The following is a 17348-nucleotide window of genomic DNA, read 5'->3' on the forward strand; positions in this document are numbered from 1 at the left end:
GCATTATTGAGATGTTGTTTGCTCTTTCTGGAGATAATAGTCAATGTGAATGATCTCCTAATGTTTGAAGTAGTGGCATGAGTGGAATAAACGTTGAATATGCTGCTTTATGTACTTTATAGGACTTGTCAGCATCCTGTCATTCCAGAAGAAAGATTTCTCATACAGTATGTGGCAGAACGGAGAGCCCAGTGCCTGGTGAGTTCTCCATATATATTAACAAATATAGTTCTTATTATATAGTAACACAATTTGACACAATGGGTTCTAAGGTTGAGGAGCAGGTTTCTGTTTGTGTTTGGATACCGTAGGATCCCATTTTGAATCAAGATGGCAGACTCAACTTTTCAAATCTACACCGAGTTAGACATCTCTCAAGATATTGTAAAACATTTTGCAAGAGGGTTCCTGAGATCAATGAGCAGGCTTCCATCTATGTTTGGATACTATTGGGCACAATTTTGCTTCAAGGTGGCAGACACAATCTTCCAGAGCTGCACCAATTGTCACTCAGGGTTGCTGTTGGCTTCTTAGAATTCCCAAGCAACATCAAGCACTTCTTGCTAGTTTGTTTACAGGTAGCAGCAGCACTTTGCCATCTGCTGCCATCTTTCTACCTTAAGTTCACACCAAAAGTTGTGGCAAAATCCTACCTCTGGAGCTCCTGGTATAAGCAAAAGAGTGATTCACAGCAGCTGTGGTTATAAGCCCATGGGCTGCAAAGGTCACACATTTACAGTGCAATGCTAGACAAGTCTACCAAGAAGTAAGATCTGCTGGGTTCTCTGGACTTGCTCCCTGGTAATTGCATATCGGACTGCTGCCTTAGTGAATGAGTGAAACGTTTAAAGCCATAGAGCAGCACAGTATAAATACAACAGTCATCAAGTTTGATGCTCAGTCAGAAAATTAACCTTAAATACTTGCCATGGAATACTTTATTTGTTTGCTCGGAATTGCAGAACCCAAATGTGTGTGTGCAGGCTGTGGGTAGGAGTTAATTTCAAAATTAGCGGCCAGCTCAGATTTTCCTCAGGAAATATATTTGTTTTATTTTGTTGATGGGGCAGGCTGACAGCTTTTGCCTTAAGGATTTTGGGACAAGTGAGCCAATATGTGGCTGTTGATAAGAATTCTGTGTGCAATTCTCTGACGTGGATGATTGACAACTGTCAAATGGCAGATGGATCTTTCAGGGAGATTTCAAGCTACCAACCTGTAAAACTACAGGTAAGGAAACTGGGCTGTTTTGGTTTTTTTTTCTTTTCAATTTTAATTATTTGCAGTTCTGAAAATTGCTTTGTTTTAATTTACGCTCAGATTTGTCTTGTGTGTTGCTTTTGTGAAGTATATCATAAAGACCATTGACTACACACAATATCTTTGACACCCGAGGTCTGTGTTTTCAGGGACTGGCCTTGGTAATCTGTTTTAACTTCTGAATGTTAAATAGTTGCAACCTGCCTTGGGACCTGCTGATAAAGGGTGGGTAATCATCAACATCATTATTATTATTATCACAATCATCATCTGTCTGACTGCATGTTTGTATATTTTGCTTTTTAAAAGGGTACACTGCCTAAGGAACAGAAAGAAAAGACTTTGTATCTCACCGCTTTCTCTCTGATTGGATTTGAAAAATCAATTAATATCTGCCCATTGCAGGTGCGTGTGGTGTGATTACTTCCTTCTTCCCACAGACTGCATTTTTGTACTCCAAGCCAACAGTCAAATTTCAAGAATGCTAGAGATGCAGTGGCATTGCAACGGGGTGTGTGTGTGTGTGCACCCCGGGTGCCATGTCTGCGGGGGGTGGTGACAAGAAGGCACCCTGCGGGGGCTGGCGGCGCAAGCAGCCATCGCGCCACCACAGCTGCATGTGGAGGATCCTCTGCTCGCAGCTGCAGCCGTGAGCAGAGGATCCCGGCGCTGGTGGCAAACCACTATGTACAGCGCATGTCGGCATCACACGCATGCGCTGTACATAACGGCACTGCACATAGCAGTTTGCCACCGGCGCCACTTGAGCGTCGTGCGGATGGCAGTGGGATCTCAGCTGCGAGCAGAGGATTCCAGCACCATCTGTACGGCACTGGAGCAGCACCGCCAGCAAACCCCTATGTACAGCACATGTGCGGTGTCGCTATGTACGGTGCATGCGTTGTACATAGTGATGCCGCACATGCACCCTATGTAGTGACGCTGCACCCCGGCGCCTTCGTTCGCCCCTGTAGAAATCAGGATTTTTAAAGGAAGGACTGGGGAAGGGCCATAGCTTGGTGGTAGAGCATCAACTTTACATGCAAAAGGCCCGAGGTTAAATTCTTGATGTCGGTAGACAGGGTTGAGAAACCCCAGAGAACTACTGCTATTTATTGCAGAAACTGAGCTACATAGACCAAAGGCCATTGAGGAAGGGTCGTAACTCAGTGGTCTGCTTTGCATTCATAAGTCTCCATGTTCAACCCTTGGCATCTCCAGGTAAGACTGGTAATGCCCCCTGCCTGAAACTCTGGAGAGCCACGGCCAATCAGTGTAGATCATACTGACTTAGTTGAACCAATGGTCTGACTTAGTCTAAAGCAGCTTCATGTGTTCCTTAAAGGGCTCAGCTTTGGCTAGTTCATGCCCTGGATAGTTTGATGCTGAGGTTTCGTAGCAGAACAGAAAAGCACCAGACACATTTCCAATACAATGTCTTGTTACATAAGGTTAGAGTATTATTCACAAAGCTCACTGGGCCAGTCACTATTTATTAGCCTAACCTGCCCCACAGAGTGGTTGTGATGATAAGATGAGGGTGGGGGAGAACCATGTTTGCTGCTGCCTCCTTCGTGGAGGAAGCGCATGGTACAAATGTAACCAGAAGCAAGGAAAAAATAAAATAAAATAAGAACATTTGGTTCTTGTCTTCACAGAGAATTGAAGATGCAAAAAACAAAGCTAAAGATTACTTGCTACAAAATTTTCATTCTGTACAAAGCACGTTTTCCTTGGCAATAGTTACTTATGCCCTCACTCTGACAAGATCCAGGCAGCCTGGCACACGCGCAGCCTACCTTGCACTGAAGAGGGAAGCCCTTGTGAAAGGTAAAAACTCAAGTAATGTCCATTTCCCCAACTTATAGCGATTTCCCGTAGTGATGGTGGCACTAGACTTCAGCTGATGAAAAATGCAGCAGCCCGGAGTTACTTGCTGGGGTTTCATTTAAATCTCATGCAACGCGTTTTAAAACAGCTGTGTTGGTTGTCAGCTGGTTTCCAAGCCTAATTCACGGTGCTCACATTAGTCTTTAAAGCCCTTAAATGATTCTGATCTCAATCAAATATCTGAAAGGCAGCTTCCTTCTCTACAGACTCCTTGGGTGTTGAGAGCAGCAGAGGGTGCCCTCTTGGTGGTTCCAGCACCTTCAGAAGTATGGAAAATGATTACCAAGGAGAGGAGACTTTTTCTGTAGCACCCCTAAATTATTGAACTCTATCCCCACAGAGGTGTGTCTGGCACCCTCACTATACAGTTTTCACCTAATCCTGAATGTGCACCTCTTTTCACTCTGTCCTTTGACACTTGAGATGCGTATTCTTGTGATTGTAATTTGTTTTACAGTCATACCTCGGGTTGAAGTTGCTTCAGGTTGAGCATTTTCGGTTTGCGCTCCACGGCGACCCGGAAGTAATGGAACACATTACTTCTGGGTTTTGCCGCTCGCGCATACGCAGACGCTCAAAATGATGTCATGCGCATGCGCAGAAGCGGCATATCGCAACCCACGCACACGCAGATGCCAGTTGTGTTCTGCTCTGGATGCAAACGAGGCTCTGGAATGGATCCTGTTCGCATCCAAAGGTACCACTGTATATGGTTTTTAATGTTGCTTTGCATGCAGAAGGTCCCAGGTTCAGTCCCCGCCATCTCCAGCAAGGGCTGGGACTATGCCCTCCCTGAAACCCCAGGGAGCCCTTGCTAGTCAGTGCAAACAACACTGGATTAAAATGGATCAGTTGGTATAAAGCAGCTTCCTATGTCTGTATGGAAGGCAGTCTATAAATGTAAATACAGTAAGCCAGCAACTTGCACACATTTAGCTTGTGCACATTCAGTTTGGGGTGGGTGGGCAGTAAACATTAAAAAGGGGCGGCAAGGGAGTGGGATTCCAGGAAAAATGACTTTGGTAATCCCTCCCCCCCTGCCATTGAACCCAATGGGTTTTAGCTATACACAATTTGGCTTTAGGAATAATCCCTAGAATGTTACCCCTGGATAAGTTACTGGCTTACTGTAATACATATGTACACACATCCAGGTGATTTTTTTTTCTGGCACCGTCCCTTACTCTGCCCCTCCCCGCTGTGACTTATCTTCATTAGCCTTCCTTTAATAGCAGGCCCACCTATGTATCGCTATTGGAAAGAAACCCTCAACAAATTAGATCCAAATGCTCCGTCAGAGGACACTGCCAGGATGGTTGAAACTACAGCTTATGCCTTGCTTGCCGCTCTAATGCAAGGAGACCAAAACTACGCTACTCCAATCATCAGGTGGTTGTCGGAACAACAGAGATATGGCGGTGGATTTTACTCCACACAGGTACTTCTCTGCAATCAATCAATCAATCAATCAATAAAATAAAATAAAATAAAATAAAATAAAATAAAATAAAATAAAATAAATCCCCCAACACAGGGTGGTCATTATTCAAAGAACTGTCTTCTTCCATGAGTCTGCAAACCATTAATGAATGTCGTTGGAGGCCTTGCAACAAGCCTTTTTGCCTTCAGAAGCACAATTGGTTGGTGAAGAAAGTCTTCATAGAGCATAGTTAAACTATGGAACCCACTCCCACTGGAGGCAGTGATGGCTACCAGTGCAGATGGCTTTATAAGAGGATTAGACAAATTCTTGAAGGAGAAAACTATCCGTGGCTACTAAACATGATGGTTATTCTCTGCTCCCATGGCTAGATGCAATAATGCTCCTGAATATCAGTTGCTGGAAACCACAGTAAAAGGAGAGCGCTGTTGTGCTCAGGTCTTGCTTGCAGGTTTCCCACAGGCATTTGGTTGGCCACTGTGAAAATCAGAGGCTGGATCAGATGACCCAGCAGACTCAACTTATGTTCATATGTGTTTTCAGTAGCAGCGCTAAGGCTGTGGTGTGCTCCATTACTTTTCAGCCAGAATATATAAAAAAATGAAAAAAATGTCCAATAGCACCTTAGGTAAAGGTAAAGATACCCCTGACTGTTAGGTCCAGTTACGGACGACTCTGGGGTTGAGCGCTCATCTTGCTCTATAGGCCGAGGGAGCCGGCATTTGTCCGTAGACACTCTCCGGGTCATGTGGCCAGCATTACTAAGTGAACCAGAGCAGCGCACAGAAATGTCGTTTACCTTCCCACCAGAGCGGTACCTATTTATCTGCTTGCACTTTGATGTGCTTTCAAACTGCTAGGTTGGCAGGAGCAGGGACCGAACAACAGGAGCTCACCCTGTTGTGGGGATTTGAACCTCCAACCTTCTGACCGGCAAGCCCTAGGCTCTGTGGTTTAGACCGCAGCGCCACCCACATTCCTTAGCACCTGAGAGACCAACTAAGTTTGTTCTGGGTATAAGCTTTCGTGTGCATGCAAACTTCTTCAGATACCTGAAGAAGTGTGCATGCACACGAAAAGTATCTGAAGAAGTGTGCACGCACATGAAAGCTTATACCCAGAACAAACTTAGTTGGTCTCTAAGGTGCTACTGGACAATTTTTTCATTTTTTCATATATTCTGACTGTGTCAGACCAACATGGCTACCTACCTGAATCTTTTCAACTAGAGATGGGGAAACTTATGGCCCTCCAGACATTGATTCAACTCCCATCTTCCCTAAGCTTTGGCCATGCTAGATAGGGATGAAAACCCATCTTCTGCCCAGGGTTGATCCTAGGCTGCCCACATCCAAGCTCAGCAACATCTGAAAGGCTACACATTCCCTACCCCTGCCTTAGACACTAGTACTGGACTTGAATGTGGGCAGCCTAGCTGTGGTGAAGATCACCATGTGAGCTTGGGCAAGCCAAAGCAATCTCCCAAACTCAGCCCCATTTTTATTCTCCATTTGAGAAGAACAGTCATGGTGATCTACTTTCAGGACTGTTGTAAGCATTGCTGAGATAATATATGGGTAGCATCCCAAATGTCTCTTTTCAAACACCCTTATGGTTGGTTTCGTTGCGTATGCATGTTGTGTATGGTATCTACAACTTGTTCTTAAAAAGAAAAGAAAAGAAAAGTTGTGAGGTGTGGGAAAGACCCTTCTCCCCCTGTGACCCTGCTGATCTGCTCCTACACCTGGGCCAGATGTACAATTAGCCTGATGGATTATAAAATATCCTACTTTTTGAGGCGGACATAGTGTTTTGTACCTGTTTTGTTCCCTATCATCCCCCATCATCAGGACCGCCTCTCCTCGTATGCCCCGCGGAGGACCTTACGGTCCACAAATAATAATATCTTGGAGGTCCCAGGCCTCAAGGAGGTTAAACTGACCTCAACCCAGGCCAAGGCCTTTTTGGCTTTGGCCCCAGCCTGGTGGAACGCTCTATCACAGGAGACCAGGGCCCTGCGGGACTTGACATCCTTCTACAGGGCCTGCAAGACGGAGTTGTTCCGCCTGGCCTTTGGTCCAGGCCCAGTTTGACCCCCCTATATGGGACCCTGTAAGTTACCTCTTTGGCTCTTTTATTGGCTCATGTGGGACCAACATGGATAGCTGGCCCTGATGAATACTTGAGGTTCCCGACCCCTATGGTTGTAATTCGTGGGCAATCATTTAATTTTATCCTGATTCTAATTTTTAAGCTGTATTTTAATCAATTGTTTGATTGTGTTTTAATATATTTGATATTTGATGCTAGCCGCCCTGAGCCCGGTCTTGGCCAGGGAGGGAGGGGTATAAATAAAAATTTAGTTAGTTACTTACTATCCCTCAGCTTCCTAGTAAAATCCTCCTTCCTGTTGCAGTTTATTATGTTCTGCTTTTGTTACACTTTAGTGCCAGAATTATTCTATAAGCAGTAATAATGTAGCAATGTTGGGACAGCATCACAGAACTACTAAAAAATGGGAAGAATGTATGGACAGTCCAGTATAAATCCATGGCTAGTGCACAATACTTACATCAATGACATGTTGCAGACTGCTCCCGTGAAACGTGAAACTCCACCACCTGCCTGGACTGGCGCAAAGACAGCTTTCCTTTTAGCCCATGCAATTGTCTGGCTAAAAATGCCTTGTGCTCCCAAGCTTTTAATGAACAATAAGTGTTTTTATTGCCTTTATAGTTTTGCTGATCTTTCACATTGTGTTGCTGTTTCCTCCTTGTTAGTATGGTAGCACTGTGCTGTTTTTAATTGTATGTCGCCGCGGGAATATTTGGAAAGGCAGGACATAAATGTCTTAGTTAAATAAAACCTGGCTATGGTTCAGCTCCTAATTCCTAACCCCTTGCTGTATTTGACAGGACACAATCACTGCTCTTGAAGCCCTGACCGAATATTCCATCCTCGTTAAGCGGATGACACTGTTCATGAACATCAAAGTGGCCTACAAGAACCATGGGGATTTTCATCAGTACAGGCTTACAAAAAACAATTATGTTGGCAGGTCTGTGGAAGTAAGTGTATGAATTATAAATAACAAGAAACCAGGACCCAAGGTACTTGCAAGAACCAACCTGTGGTAATCCGTGGTCCAGGAATAGCTAGCCTTCCTTTTAGAAAGCGCCATAACATGTGTTCTCCACTGGTTAATAGTTAGATGTTATTTTCTATAGTAACCTGCAATTCCAGTGAGCAGTCATCTTAAGTCCTGACTATGGAATATTTATTTATTTCATAAAATTTATAAACCACTTAATTGTAAAGAAAAACCTAGAGCAATTTACAAATCAAATAAAACAATAACATTGCCTATTGTTATTAGATCATAATAATAAATGGCTGTTTAAAAACAGCTATTTAAAACTTTCAAATAACAATTAAAATCAGTGATGCTAAAAAAACACAACAGATTAAAATACTTGTAAACATTCTTCATATCTGGTTAGGCTTGTCTAAGCAAAAATGTTTTTAGCAGGTTTTAGCAAAAGAGTATAGGGAAGGTGCTTGCCTGGTGTCAATTGGCAGGGAGTTCCAAAGTATGAGTGCTGCCACACTAAACGATGGATTTCTTACAGCATTATGATGGAATCATTGATCCTTAGGGACCCTTTTGAGTGCCTTCCTTGAAAGGGTCTAATAGATCCATTACTGAACAGGCGGTATCATATCTGAATGTTGTAATATTTGTTAGACCTGCTACTTGCTATAACTGTTAACTCTTAACTTTGTTCCCTTTGTTCTTCTGAGGCTATGATTTAGTATTTTTAATGGGTTGTATTCAATATCCATGCGGAGGCTGCTGTTGGGCCAATACACCAGGCAGGGCACACTCTTGATGTGATCTTTGCTGCAAGTGAGTGGCTCCCATGTCTGAGAAATTGATCCATTGCCTACCTGGATGGGGTTGCACTCCCCTTGATGGAGGAGGTTTGCTGTTTGCTGTGCTTCTGGATCCAGCTCTGTCACTGGAGACTTGGTAGCCTCAGTGGCTAGAAGTGTCTTTAACCAACTGCAACTAGTTCATAAGCTACAGGCATTCCTGGACTGGGAAAACCCTTGCCACAGTACAGTGGTACCTCAGGTTAAGAACTTAATTCATTCTGGAGGTCCGTTCTTAACCTGAAACTGTTCTTAACCTGAAGCACCACTTCAGCTAATGGGGCCTCCCACTGCTGCTGCACCGCCAGAGCATGATTTCTGTTCTCATCCTGAAGCAAAGTTCTTAACCCGAGGTACAATTTCTGGGTTAGCGGAGTCTGTAACCTGAAGCGAATGTAACCTGAAGTGTATGTAACCTGAGGTACCACTGTAGTTTATGTGTTGGCTACTTCAAAACTGGACTGCTGCAATGTGCTCTGTGCAGAGCTTCCCTCGCGCTTGATCTGGAGTTAGTGCAGAATGTTGCATGTGATTGTTGACAGGAGTGAGGCCTTGTCAGTGTATAACACCTGTGCTCAGAGATCTGCACAGGCTGCCAATTTGCTACCAGGCCATGTTCAAGGTGTTACTATTAGCATATACAGTTCTTAACAACTTGGAATCAGTATACCTACAAGATCATGTCATCCCTCATGTGCCCATTTGACCACCTTGATTAGCAGAAATGACACTTCTTCTTTTTTTAAAAAATAGTATTTATTAAGTTTTCCAAATTAACAATCCAATAAAGGCCACATTAAAAACATTCCAAATTATACAATAATCAAGCAGTCCAAATATTAAGCCAAATCATAAATCTTTGTTTGACTTCCCAGGCTCTTAGGTCGGAGGATTGCGATCATCTCTCATTTGCACTGCTTTCTTAATTAGTCCACGTGGTTCCCATAAATCAATCCAATGTCAATCCTTCGTTCGTTTTCACAGCCTCTGAGTTCATCCAGCAAGCGAGTTATATCAAAACGATAAGTTTCTGTGTGGGTGATTATTTTCATCTGTGTCTTTCGCTTTTGATTCTTTATCGTACCTGTAATTATCCCTGTGACACGTCCCAAAATGGTGGAAATCTGGTTTTCTGCCAATTATTTCAGGCATACAGTATGTCTAAACCTCTCCGTTTCATCTCATACCAGAAAAGATAAGCCTGTACTTTGGTTAGAAGCCTCAGTTCCCATCTTCTACTCTTGACACCCCCCTTTCTGTTCCGACATACCAGTCCATAATTAAGATTAAGAATCCTTTAACTCCTCAGTGGCTGATCAGTTAGCAGAGCAGTTTAAATCCCCTCGCTAAGAGCATGCCCTTTAATTAAGTTCGAATTATCATCTAAAAAACAGGAGTTCACTCAAGTGGCGACTTTGGAGAGTTGCCAAAGAGACACAAGGTGCCCAGTGCCACCTGCCACCTCATAATGGGGGCAGGTGTTGGGCAATCTGCAGGTGAAGCTGCCCCCACGTCCCGGGGGTGTGTGTGGTTGGAAGGATGATTACTCCCATCTCATCCTCAAAATATCCTGTGCAAAATGGCTCAGATGTAATCAACACCCTCCACCATGGCAAGCCAAACCAGAAGTCAGAATTGGCACTTCTACAGGTGCCACATTATAACCGTTCCACATTTATAAGACCTCGATTGTTTTGAATGGCAGCACCTGCACTTTGGAATTCCCTGCAACATTCTTCTTTAGACAAGCCTACCCAGATGCTTAGATAGTTGAGGTAATTTAAATCTGTTTTAGTATTTTAACTTTTGTATGTTTTTAAGTAGGGTTGTAAATTTCTCTCAATGTTTTTTTTAAATCTTTTTGTAAACCTCTTTGAGTTTGTTTGCTGTTGTTGGTTTTTTTTTACAACCAAGTAGCATATAAATTTTATGAAATAAATAAAAATGTTAATCCTGCTCAGAGCAGACCCGTTGAAACTGATGGGCATTACTAATTTGGCTACATTGATTTCAGTCGGTCTGCTCTGAGTAGAATTCAGTTGGACACAGTACTGCAATTTGTACTTTCTTTAATGGTTGGCTGACTGTAATACAGTGGTACCTCAGGTTAAGTACTTAATTCGTTCCAGAGGTCCATTCTTAACCTGAAACTGTTCTTAACCTAAAGCACCAATTTAGCTAATGGGGCCACTGCACCGCCACTGCACGATTTCTGTTCTCATCCTGAAGCAAAGTTCTTAACCCGAGGTACTATTTCTGGGTTAGCAGAGTCTGTAACCTGAAGTGTACGTAACCCAAGGTACCACTGTAGATGTTTGGCTGGATTTTAATCTTTTTCAAAATGGCTTTGAAATGCCTTTTGAATCACCATCCCTTCTATTTCCAATGTTAAAATGCTGCATTGCTGCTGCTGCTGCTGCTAAAACAGCACCACTAGGACTGGGGGAGAAATTTGGTTTGATTTGCATTTAAAGGCAAGCCTACCTAATTTGCCCTTTCTGAGAATGCATGAAGTGAAGCACAGCCAAATGCATGTACTGGGGTCAAGTATGCATACAAATGGCATATATTAGTTCAATGCATTTTTGTATGTTATTTTATTTAGGAAAACTGCTTTGCAAAAATGTGTGGATATTAGGGAGAACCAGATACAAATATGTGTCTGTTAGAAGTAATTTGCATTAAAATTTCCTGATGAATTATCATAAGGACTTTTTTTTTTAATCCCACAAATTTAATGAGGATCTAATTTACACTAACATCACTTTCTGCATTTTTTTTACGTATCCAGGCTCCCTTGAATGATGACTTAGAGGTTCGCACAGGCAGCAACACCGGCTTAGCAACAGTGAATGTACGTGAATTAATCATTTTGGGTCACTTCCAGATGACCTGTTTGCTGAGGACTCATTCTGATTTGTTTGCAGGGAGAATGGATGACGTTGGCTATTTAATGAACATGTGTTCTGATTTGTTTTGGGTGGGGGAGGTTAGATTACCATGTGCCAAATCATGTGCCAAATCCCAACTTTCCAAGTCCATTTCCCAATGTCTTGTTGAAAAAAGTCTGATATTTTGGAGGAAGTAGGTTTGTGATGGAAGGCCTCTCCCTCAACTATAATGGTGAAACGTGAATTTGCTGGTAATTTATTTGAACCCCATCTGAAAACAATGAGAGTGGAAGCACCTATAGAAAGTGGGCTCCAGAGAGCAACCTATTGGACCTAAATACTGTAAATGAACTGAATTTATTTAGGTAAGACTCGCTTCCATGAATAGATTGCCTTAGAAGTTCACTCTTCATTGGGTCTGAGATTTTCACACAAATTATGGATAGATATAGATGTCAAATACTTGGCTAGTGAGTTCAAACTCTCTTAAAACGTAATTTGAGTTCTGTTTTGTTTTTAATCTGGACTTGTACAGGTGAGGAGCATATATTATAAGATCAGCACCTCTGAAGATATTTGTAACTTTGAGCTGAAGATTGCTATCAAGTCACCATCTGGTGAGAAAGTGATAATTTCTGTTTTAAAGTGTTTTGGATTATGCTTTTATCATAAGCTACCCGGACAACTTTTGTCTATAAGCATCATAAATAAATGAAGGTATGGTGGAAATAAAATAATTCATGAAGAGACGGGAGACATTTCAGAGTTTGGACCTGGTAGCCCTGTACTTTAAGGTGGTCGGTTGCAAGCAAGGTCTTCTGGATTTTGAATTGAATTTTAAAATTTGTATCTTACCCTTTATCTGAAGATCTCAGGGTGGTTCTTCTGTACTCTTTCATCAAACTGCTCAGACTTTGGAACTAATTAGTTTCCTCCAGTTGTACAGAACCAGCACTCAGGTTGTTGTAACCATTTAGGAATCTGTGTACTGGACAATGGGTTTGGAAAGCCTGGGTAAACACATCCTGCTGTTGCATTTGCAGAAATGAATATCGACGGGAGGAGCTCTTCCTCCAGCTACTTGGATGAAACAAAGCACTTGACGGCCTGTGCAAAGTAAGTCCAGATGAGCCAAGAGAGAGCCTGTCACTCTGTGTGCCAGTTGTCAGAAATGCCAGGGTAGGGATGTTGGGAAACAAGTGTCTCATTTTGGATTTGTTTATGTACTTCTGAGTTTTGCAAGGGTAATGCTGAGGCTAGAAAGGAAGAGGCTAACAGGCAGTGCGACCCTCTGAACTGGTTATACATCTTGGCTGTGAGTCCTGGAAGACCTGATCCTTTCCTTGCAGGCCTTTTCCCACCTTGCCTGGGAGGGAGGGGCCCTGACTGACTCCAGCCACAAAGGCTGAGGCTGCTGAACAGACTCTTGGGCTGGGGGTTTTCTTGTGGAAGGGGGCTGTTGCTGTTATTGATATTACTTTTTTGTATCTTTATTTTAGAGGTTATGGTTTATGTGAAAATGTTTGATGTGGCTGTGTACTTTTTGCTGTTTTATTTATTGCTTACGGCTATTTTTGTTATATTTGTAATTACATAATTCCACCCCCCCCATGTTGCAAGCTGCCTTGAGCATGGTTTGAACTATGGAAAGGTGGCATACAAATAAAATGTATGTGTGCATGTATATAAGAAGGCATGAAGGTGGGGGGTGGCTGAGGACTGGTCCTACTACTAGTCTCCATGTCAAAGGAGAACACATGGAAGAATGATTGGCAGCTGTGGTGTGTGGTGAAATAGTGAGTGGAGCAAAGAATGCATGGCTTTTGCAGGGGGTGGGGTGGGGGGGTCTGCTGAGAAAGACAGGCAGTTAAACAGGAGTTGAAGAGGTGAAAAGATGGGTTAATTATAATGTTGGTGGTCAGAATAGCTGTTACAGAAGGGTTAGGGATATTAGATCGATCCATTCTTTTTCAGTCTTAAAGTAAAGGTAAAGGGACGCCTGACCATTAGGTCTAGTCATGGCCGACTCTGGGGTTGCGGCGCTCATCTCGCTTTATTGGCCGAGGGAGCCGGCGTACAGCTTCCGGGTCATGTGGCCAGCATGAATAAGCCGCTTCTGGCGAACCAGAGCAGCGCATGGAAACACTGTGTACCTTCCTGCCGGAGTGGTACCTATTTATCTACTTGCACTTTGACGTGTTTTCGAACTGCTAGGTTGGCAGGAGCAGGGACCGAGCAACGGGAGCCCACCCCGTTGCGGGGATTCGAACCGCCGACCTTCTGATCTTATATGATTGCTTATTCTGGTTTTCATTTTCCATTTAGATATATTTTTACTGTGCTACATCCATATAAGTCTTACTCAGATTGAAATCAATGGGCATGACTAACTTCGTTCCATTCATTTCATGGCCTCTAGTCTAAAACTTGTTTGGATACAACACCACTGATTTTTGAATTCATAGATTTGTTCTAGTCTGGGGAACCTTTAGGGCTTTCTGCCACCCTCCATGAATTGGAAACACATCCATTAATGTGCCCAGTGTTGGACCTTGGCACACCTGTCAAGAACCAGCTCAGCAGGAAAAGTATGTGTGTCTCCAAAATGCAGCAGGGCTGGCTAGCCATATTTTTTAAGTCAGTGTAACCGTTAAACCAGAGAGGATGTAGCAGAGATCATTATATCCCAAGGGTTACATCCACTGTTAGTCCTACATGGAGTGAACTTGTTGAAATTAATGGTCATGACTGATTTGGGCCCATTTCAGTAGGTCTACTCTAAGTAGAAACTTAGTTGGATACATCCCAAATCATCTAAGCCAGGGGGCCATGAACCTTTTTGAGTGAGTGGGTACATTTAGAATTTTAGTGAGTGTTATGGCAGCAGTCACAAAATGGCTGCAATGGGGAGCATGGCATAATAGCTGCCACAGAAAAAAGACAGGACCACAACATAGTGCAGGTATACTCCCTTTGCCCCTGCACATAAACCTGTCATCTATGTGCTTCTCTATTTAGAATGAAAGAAGAAGGGTAAGTATCTGATTCTGGCATGAAAGCTGGGTGTGTTTAAGTGGGTGTATTCAATGGAAGGAATAGCTGGTATTCAGAGGCATATTAGTAATGAATAGGTAGAGGATGCATGTTGGAGCCAGAGTGGGAGAAGGTTGTTCTCTTTATGGAATCAGGGTCTTGTTCTGCTTTTACCCTGTGTAGGTACAAGCCTATCAGAGGAGAACCCCAGTCTGCCTCCTCCCATGCCGTGATGGATATATCTCTTATCAGTGGATTGGAAGCAAACACAGAAGACTTATCTATTGTAAGGAAGATGGTGACCCCTGTTAAATAAATAACAACATCAGAACAGCTCTGCTGGATCAGGCCCAAGGCCCGTCTGGTCCAGCACTCTGTTCTCACAACAGCCAACCAGATGTCCCAGTGGAAAGTCCCCAAGCAGGACCTGAGATCTCTCCCCACTTGTGATTCCTGATCCTCTGACTCTAGAGGGAGAACAAGGCCATCGTGGCTGGTAGCTCTGCAGTCCTATGCACCATGTTGTCCTGGGGCATTGTGAAAAATTTAAAATGGCGGCATGTTGTCACTTTCCACTGCCACCGGGTAACCCCAAGTCTGGGGATCCTCCAGTGTAAGAGGCGGTCCATCAGGCAACCTCTTGACAAGGCCTCCCTCAAGCTGAAACCAGCCCAGTTCATGTTAACATGACAGCCATTTCATGAAAACATGCAATCCAATTCCACTCGCACCATCATAGCCATTTTTTACGGCTTTCTGCTATAGATTCTGTGCTTTTTTTCCTGGTAGTATGCTCCAGTATGCACTACCGACACCTTTTCCTGCCAGGGCCCAGTTGCTGCCCCTGTGCCGCAGGGCTGGCTGGAGTGCAAGTGTCCCACTCCCCGAGGAGTGTGAGGGTGGGAGACACAGCATGTGACAGACTGCCCTGCCCTGGCTGCTGGCTGCATGTGCCCTGGTTGCCTCTCTAGCAGAGCTCATGATGGTTGTGGCGGGGTGGGTGCAGGCGCTGCCAGTGAGTACTGGAACCGTTTTTCCCTACAAAGAAGGCACTGTATATGTTAATATAGTTGTTCTTGTGGTCACAACCAAAAGTAGTTGCTGAATTCTCTCTCTCTTCCTCTCCCTGCTCAGCTTGCGAATAACATTGACCAGTTGATTGCAAGCTATGAAATAACCAATGGACATGTTCTGGTGCAAATAGACTCGGTAGGTTATCTATGGCTTCTCTGTCCTTTTCATGAAAATAAAATGTTTCATCGGTTATAGTCATTTTCCAGTTCTTCTGTGCCAGGGCTGGATCTTCTCCTAATTCTTATAATCAACCAGTATCTCAGAATTATCCACCAAGTTGTACAGCTGGTGTAGGGGGACACTGATTTGGGCAAAAACCTAAGTTTTTGACTTTTTAAAGTGTTTTTTTGGATAAGGCCAGTCCACTTCCCAGTGGGTGGTGTTGCAGGTAGGCCACGTGACTTCCGCATTCAGCGGGGGCTGGGCTAAGCCCCCTAGTCATTAGGGAGCCCTGGCCGCATCATGGCCCCCGGCCAGCCAATCCGGTTGGCTGGGGGGCATGGCTTACCCCTTTAAGCAGCCACGTGGCCGGGGGATCCCACTTCCGGTTCCGGCTTCCGCGGATCTCCCGCCCTCTTTTCATGTGTTCGTCATATTGGCCTTGCTACGGACCTCAGTTGGTCGCCGTTGAGGGGCTGGTAGGAATTTTTCCACTTGGCAAATTGACACTGGCCATTTGGTTTTCGCCCACCTTGTAGCAATCGTCACAACTTTTGTAAGGTTTGGCGGTTAGGCATTGGTAAAAACCTGGTTTGGGGGAGGGGAGGTGTGGCCACCATCATTTTAAAGGGTATTCCGTTAAAGGAAGCTGGGGGTCATGGTTCCTGTCCGAAGCCCAGGTGGAAGCTAGGGCCATGGCATGACCTTCCGGTGACCCTGGGGGGAGCTCTGAGTTGATGTACATCAGGGATGGACAACTCCCAAGAGACTGTGATCTACTCACAGAATTAAAAACTGGCAGAATTAAAAACTTTTTGGGGGGGTTCAGGTCAGTCAAAGTTGTTGAGCTTTTTTAGGTAGGAGGAAAGCACAGATTTTTGTGAATTCAAGCCTAAGCTCAAGGGAGAAAGAGCTTACTCGCTGAGTAAACTCCATCTTCTGTTCTGCAGCTCATGCAACAATGGAGGGCAGGGCTAGATTCTATTTTACCAACGCTAAGGAAAGGGACCCAGCGATCGACCACGATCTACCAAGACCTCCCGGGGATCTACCAGTAGATCATGATTGACCTGTTGGACGTCCCTGATGTACATCAACAGGGCTCCCCCTACTGGTGGTTAACCCTTGTGAGACTTCCTGCATGGCGTGCAGGAGTCAGATATAGTCGGTTCAGTTCCAGTGCCTAAGCCAATACCACTCACATTCTACAACCAATAAAGTTGTGGCCACATGTTATTATTCAACATAAGGGGGAGGCCTCGGGGTCTTGACATGCAACATTGTTTTACCAGTCTGGTATTTGTTGCTTAGGAGGAAGGGTAGAATTGACTTGTAAATCTTGTTATTATCGTTATCATCACCATGCAGTGTATTATTAATAATTAATTATGATCTGTTATGCCAGGTTTCCAAATCTGCATAGAGCATTCTTTCAGGTATCAAAAACAGGGAATAGAGGAATGAGTTTTTCAGGGCACTGAGACATCTTTCCTAACCAGTGAAAACCAATGGCTAGAAACTTTAAAAATAAATTAAAAATGTGCCAACGACTGAGATACTTGAGGCCAGACTACAATGTGATCCAAGCTGGCTATGACCAGATATCCCAATATTTTCCACCTTTTACTCAAATACAGTTGCAGTTTGTGTTCCAAATTGCAGTGGCC

General features: G+C 43.9%; 1 protein-coding gene across 3 annotated transcripts in view; it reads left to right on the plus strand.

Moving 5' to 3' along the window:
• Positions 1-17348, plus strand: part of C5 (complement C5) — a 70597-nt gene that overhangs the window by 42814 nt on the left and 10435 nt on the right. For 2 of the 3 annotated variants that reach the window (XM_083597136.1, XM_083597138.1), the window contains exons 25-35: positions 123-198; positions 1071-1230; positions 1570-1665; positions 2919-3090; positions 4383-4588; positions 7507-7659; positions 11316-11378; positions 11951-12032; positions 12459-12531; positions 14632-14734; positions 15583-15657. In XM_083597136.1, coding sequence (XP_083453262.1) covers positions 123-198; positions 1071-1230; positions 1570-1665; positions 2919-3090; positions 4383-4588; positions 7507-7659; positions 11316-11378; positions 11951-12032; positions 12459-12531; positions 14632-14734; positions 15583-15657 — 1259 coding nt within the window. The remainder of the gene's footprint in view (positions 1-122; positions 199-1070; positions 1231-1569; positions 1666-2918; positions 3091-4382; positions 4589-7506; positions 7660-11315; positions 11379-11950; positions 12033-12458; positions 12532-14631; positions 14735-15582; positions 15658-17348) is intronic. The other variant, XM_083597137.1, reaches the window with a different exon arrangement.

Source organism: Podarcis filfolensis (assembly GCF_964270895.1).
Source record: "Podarcis filfolensis genome assembly, chromosome: Z".
In the NCBI taxonomy this organism is placed as follows: Eukaryota; Metazoa; Chordata; class Lepidosauria; order Squamata; family Lacertidae; genus Podarcis; species Podarcis filfolensis.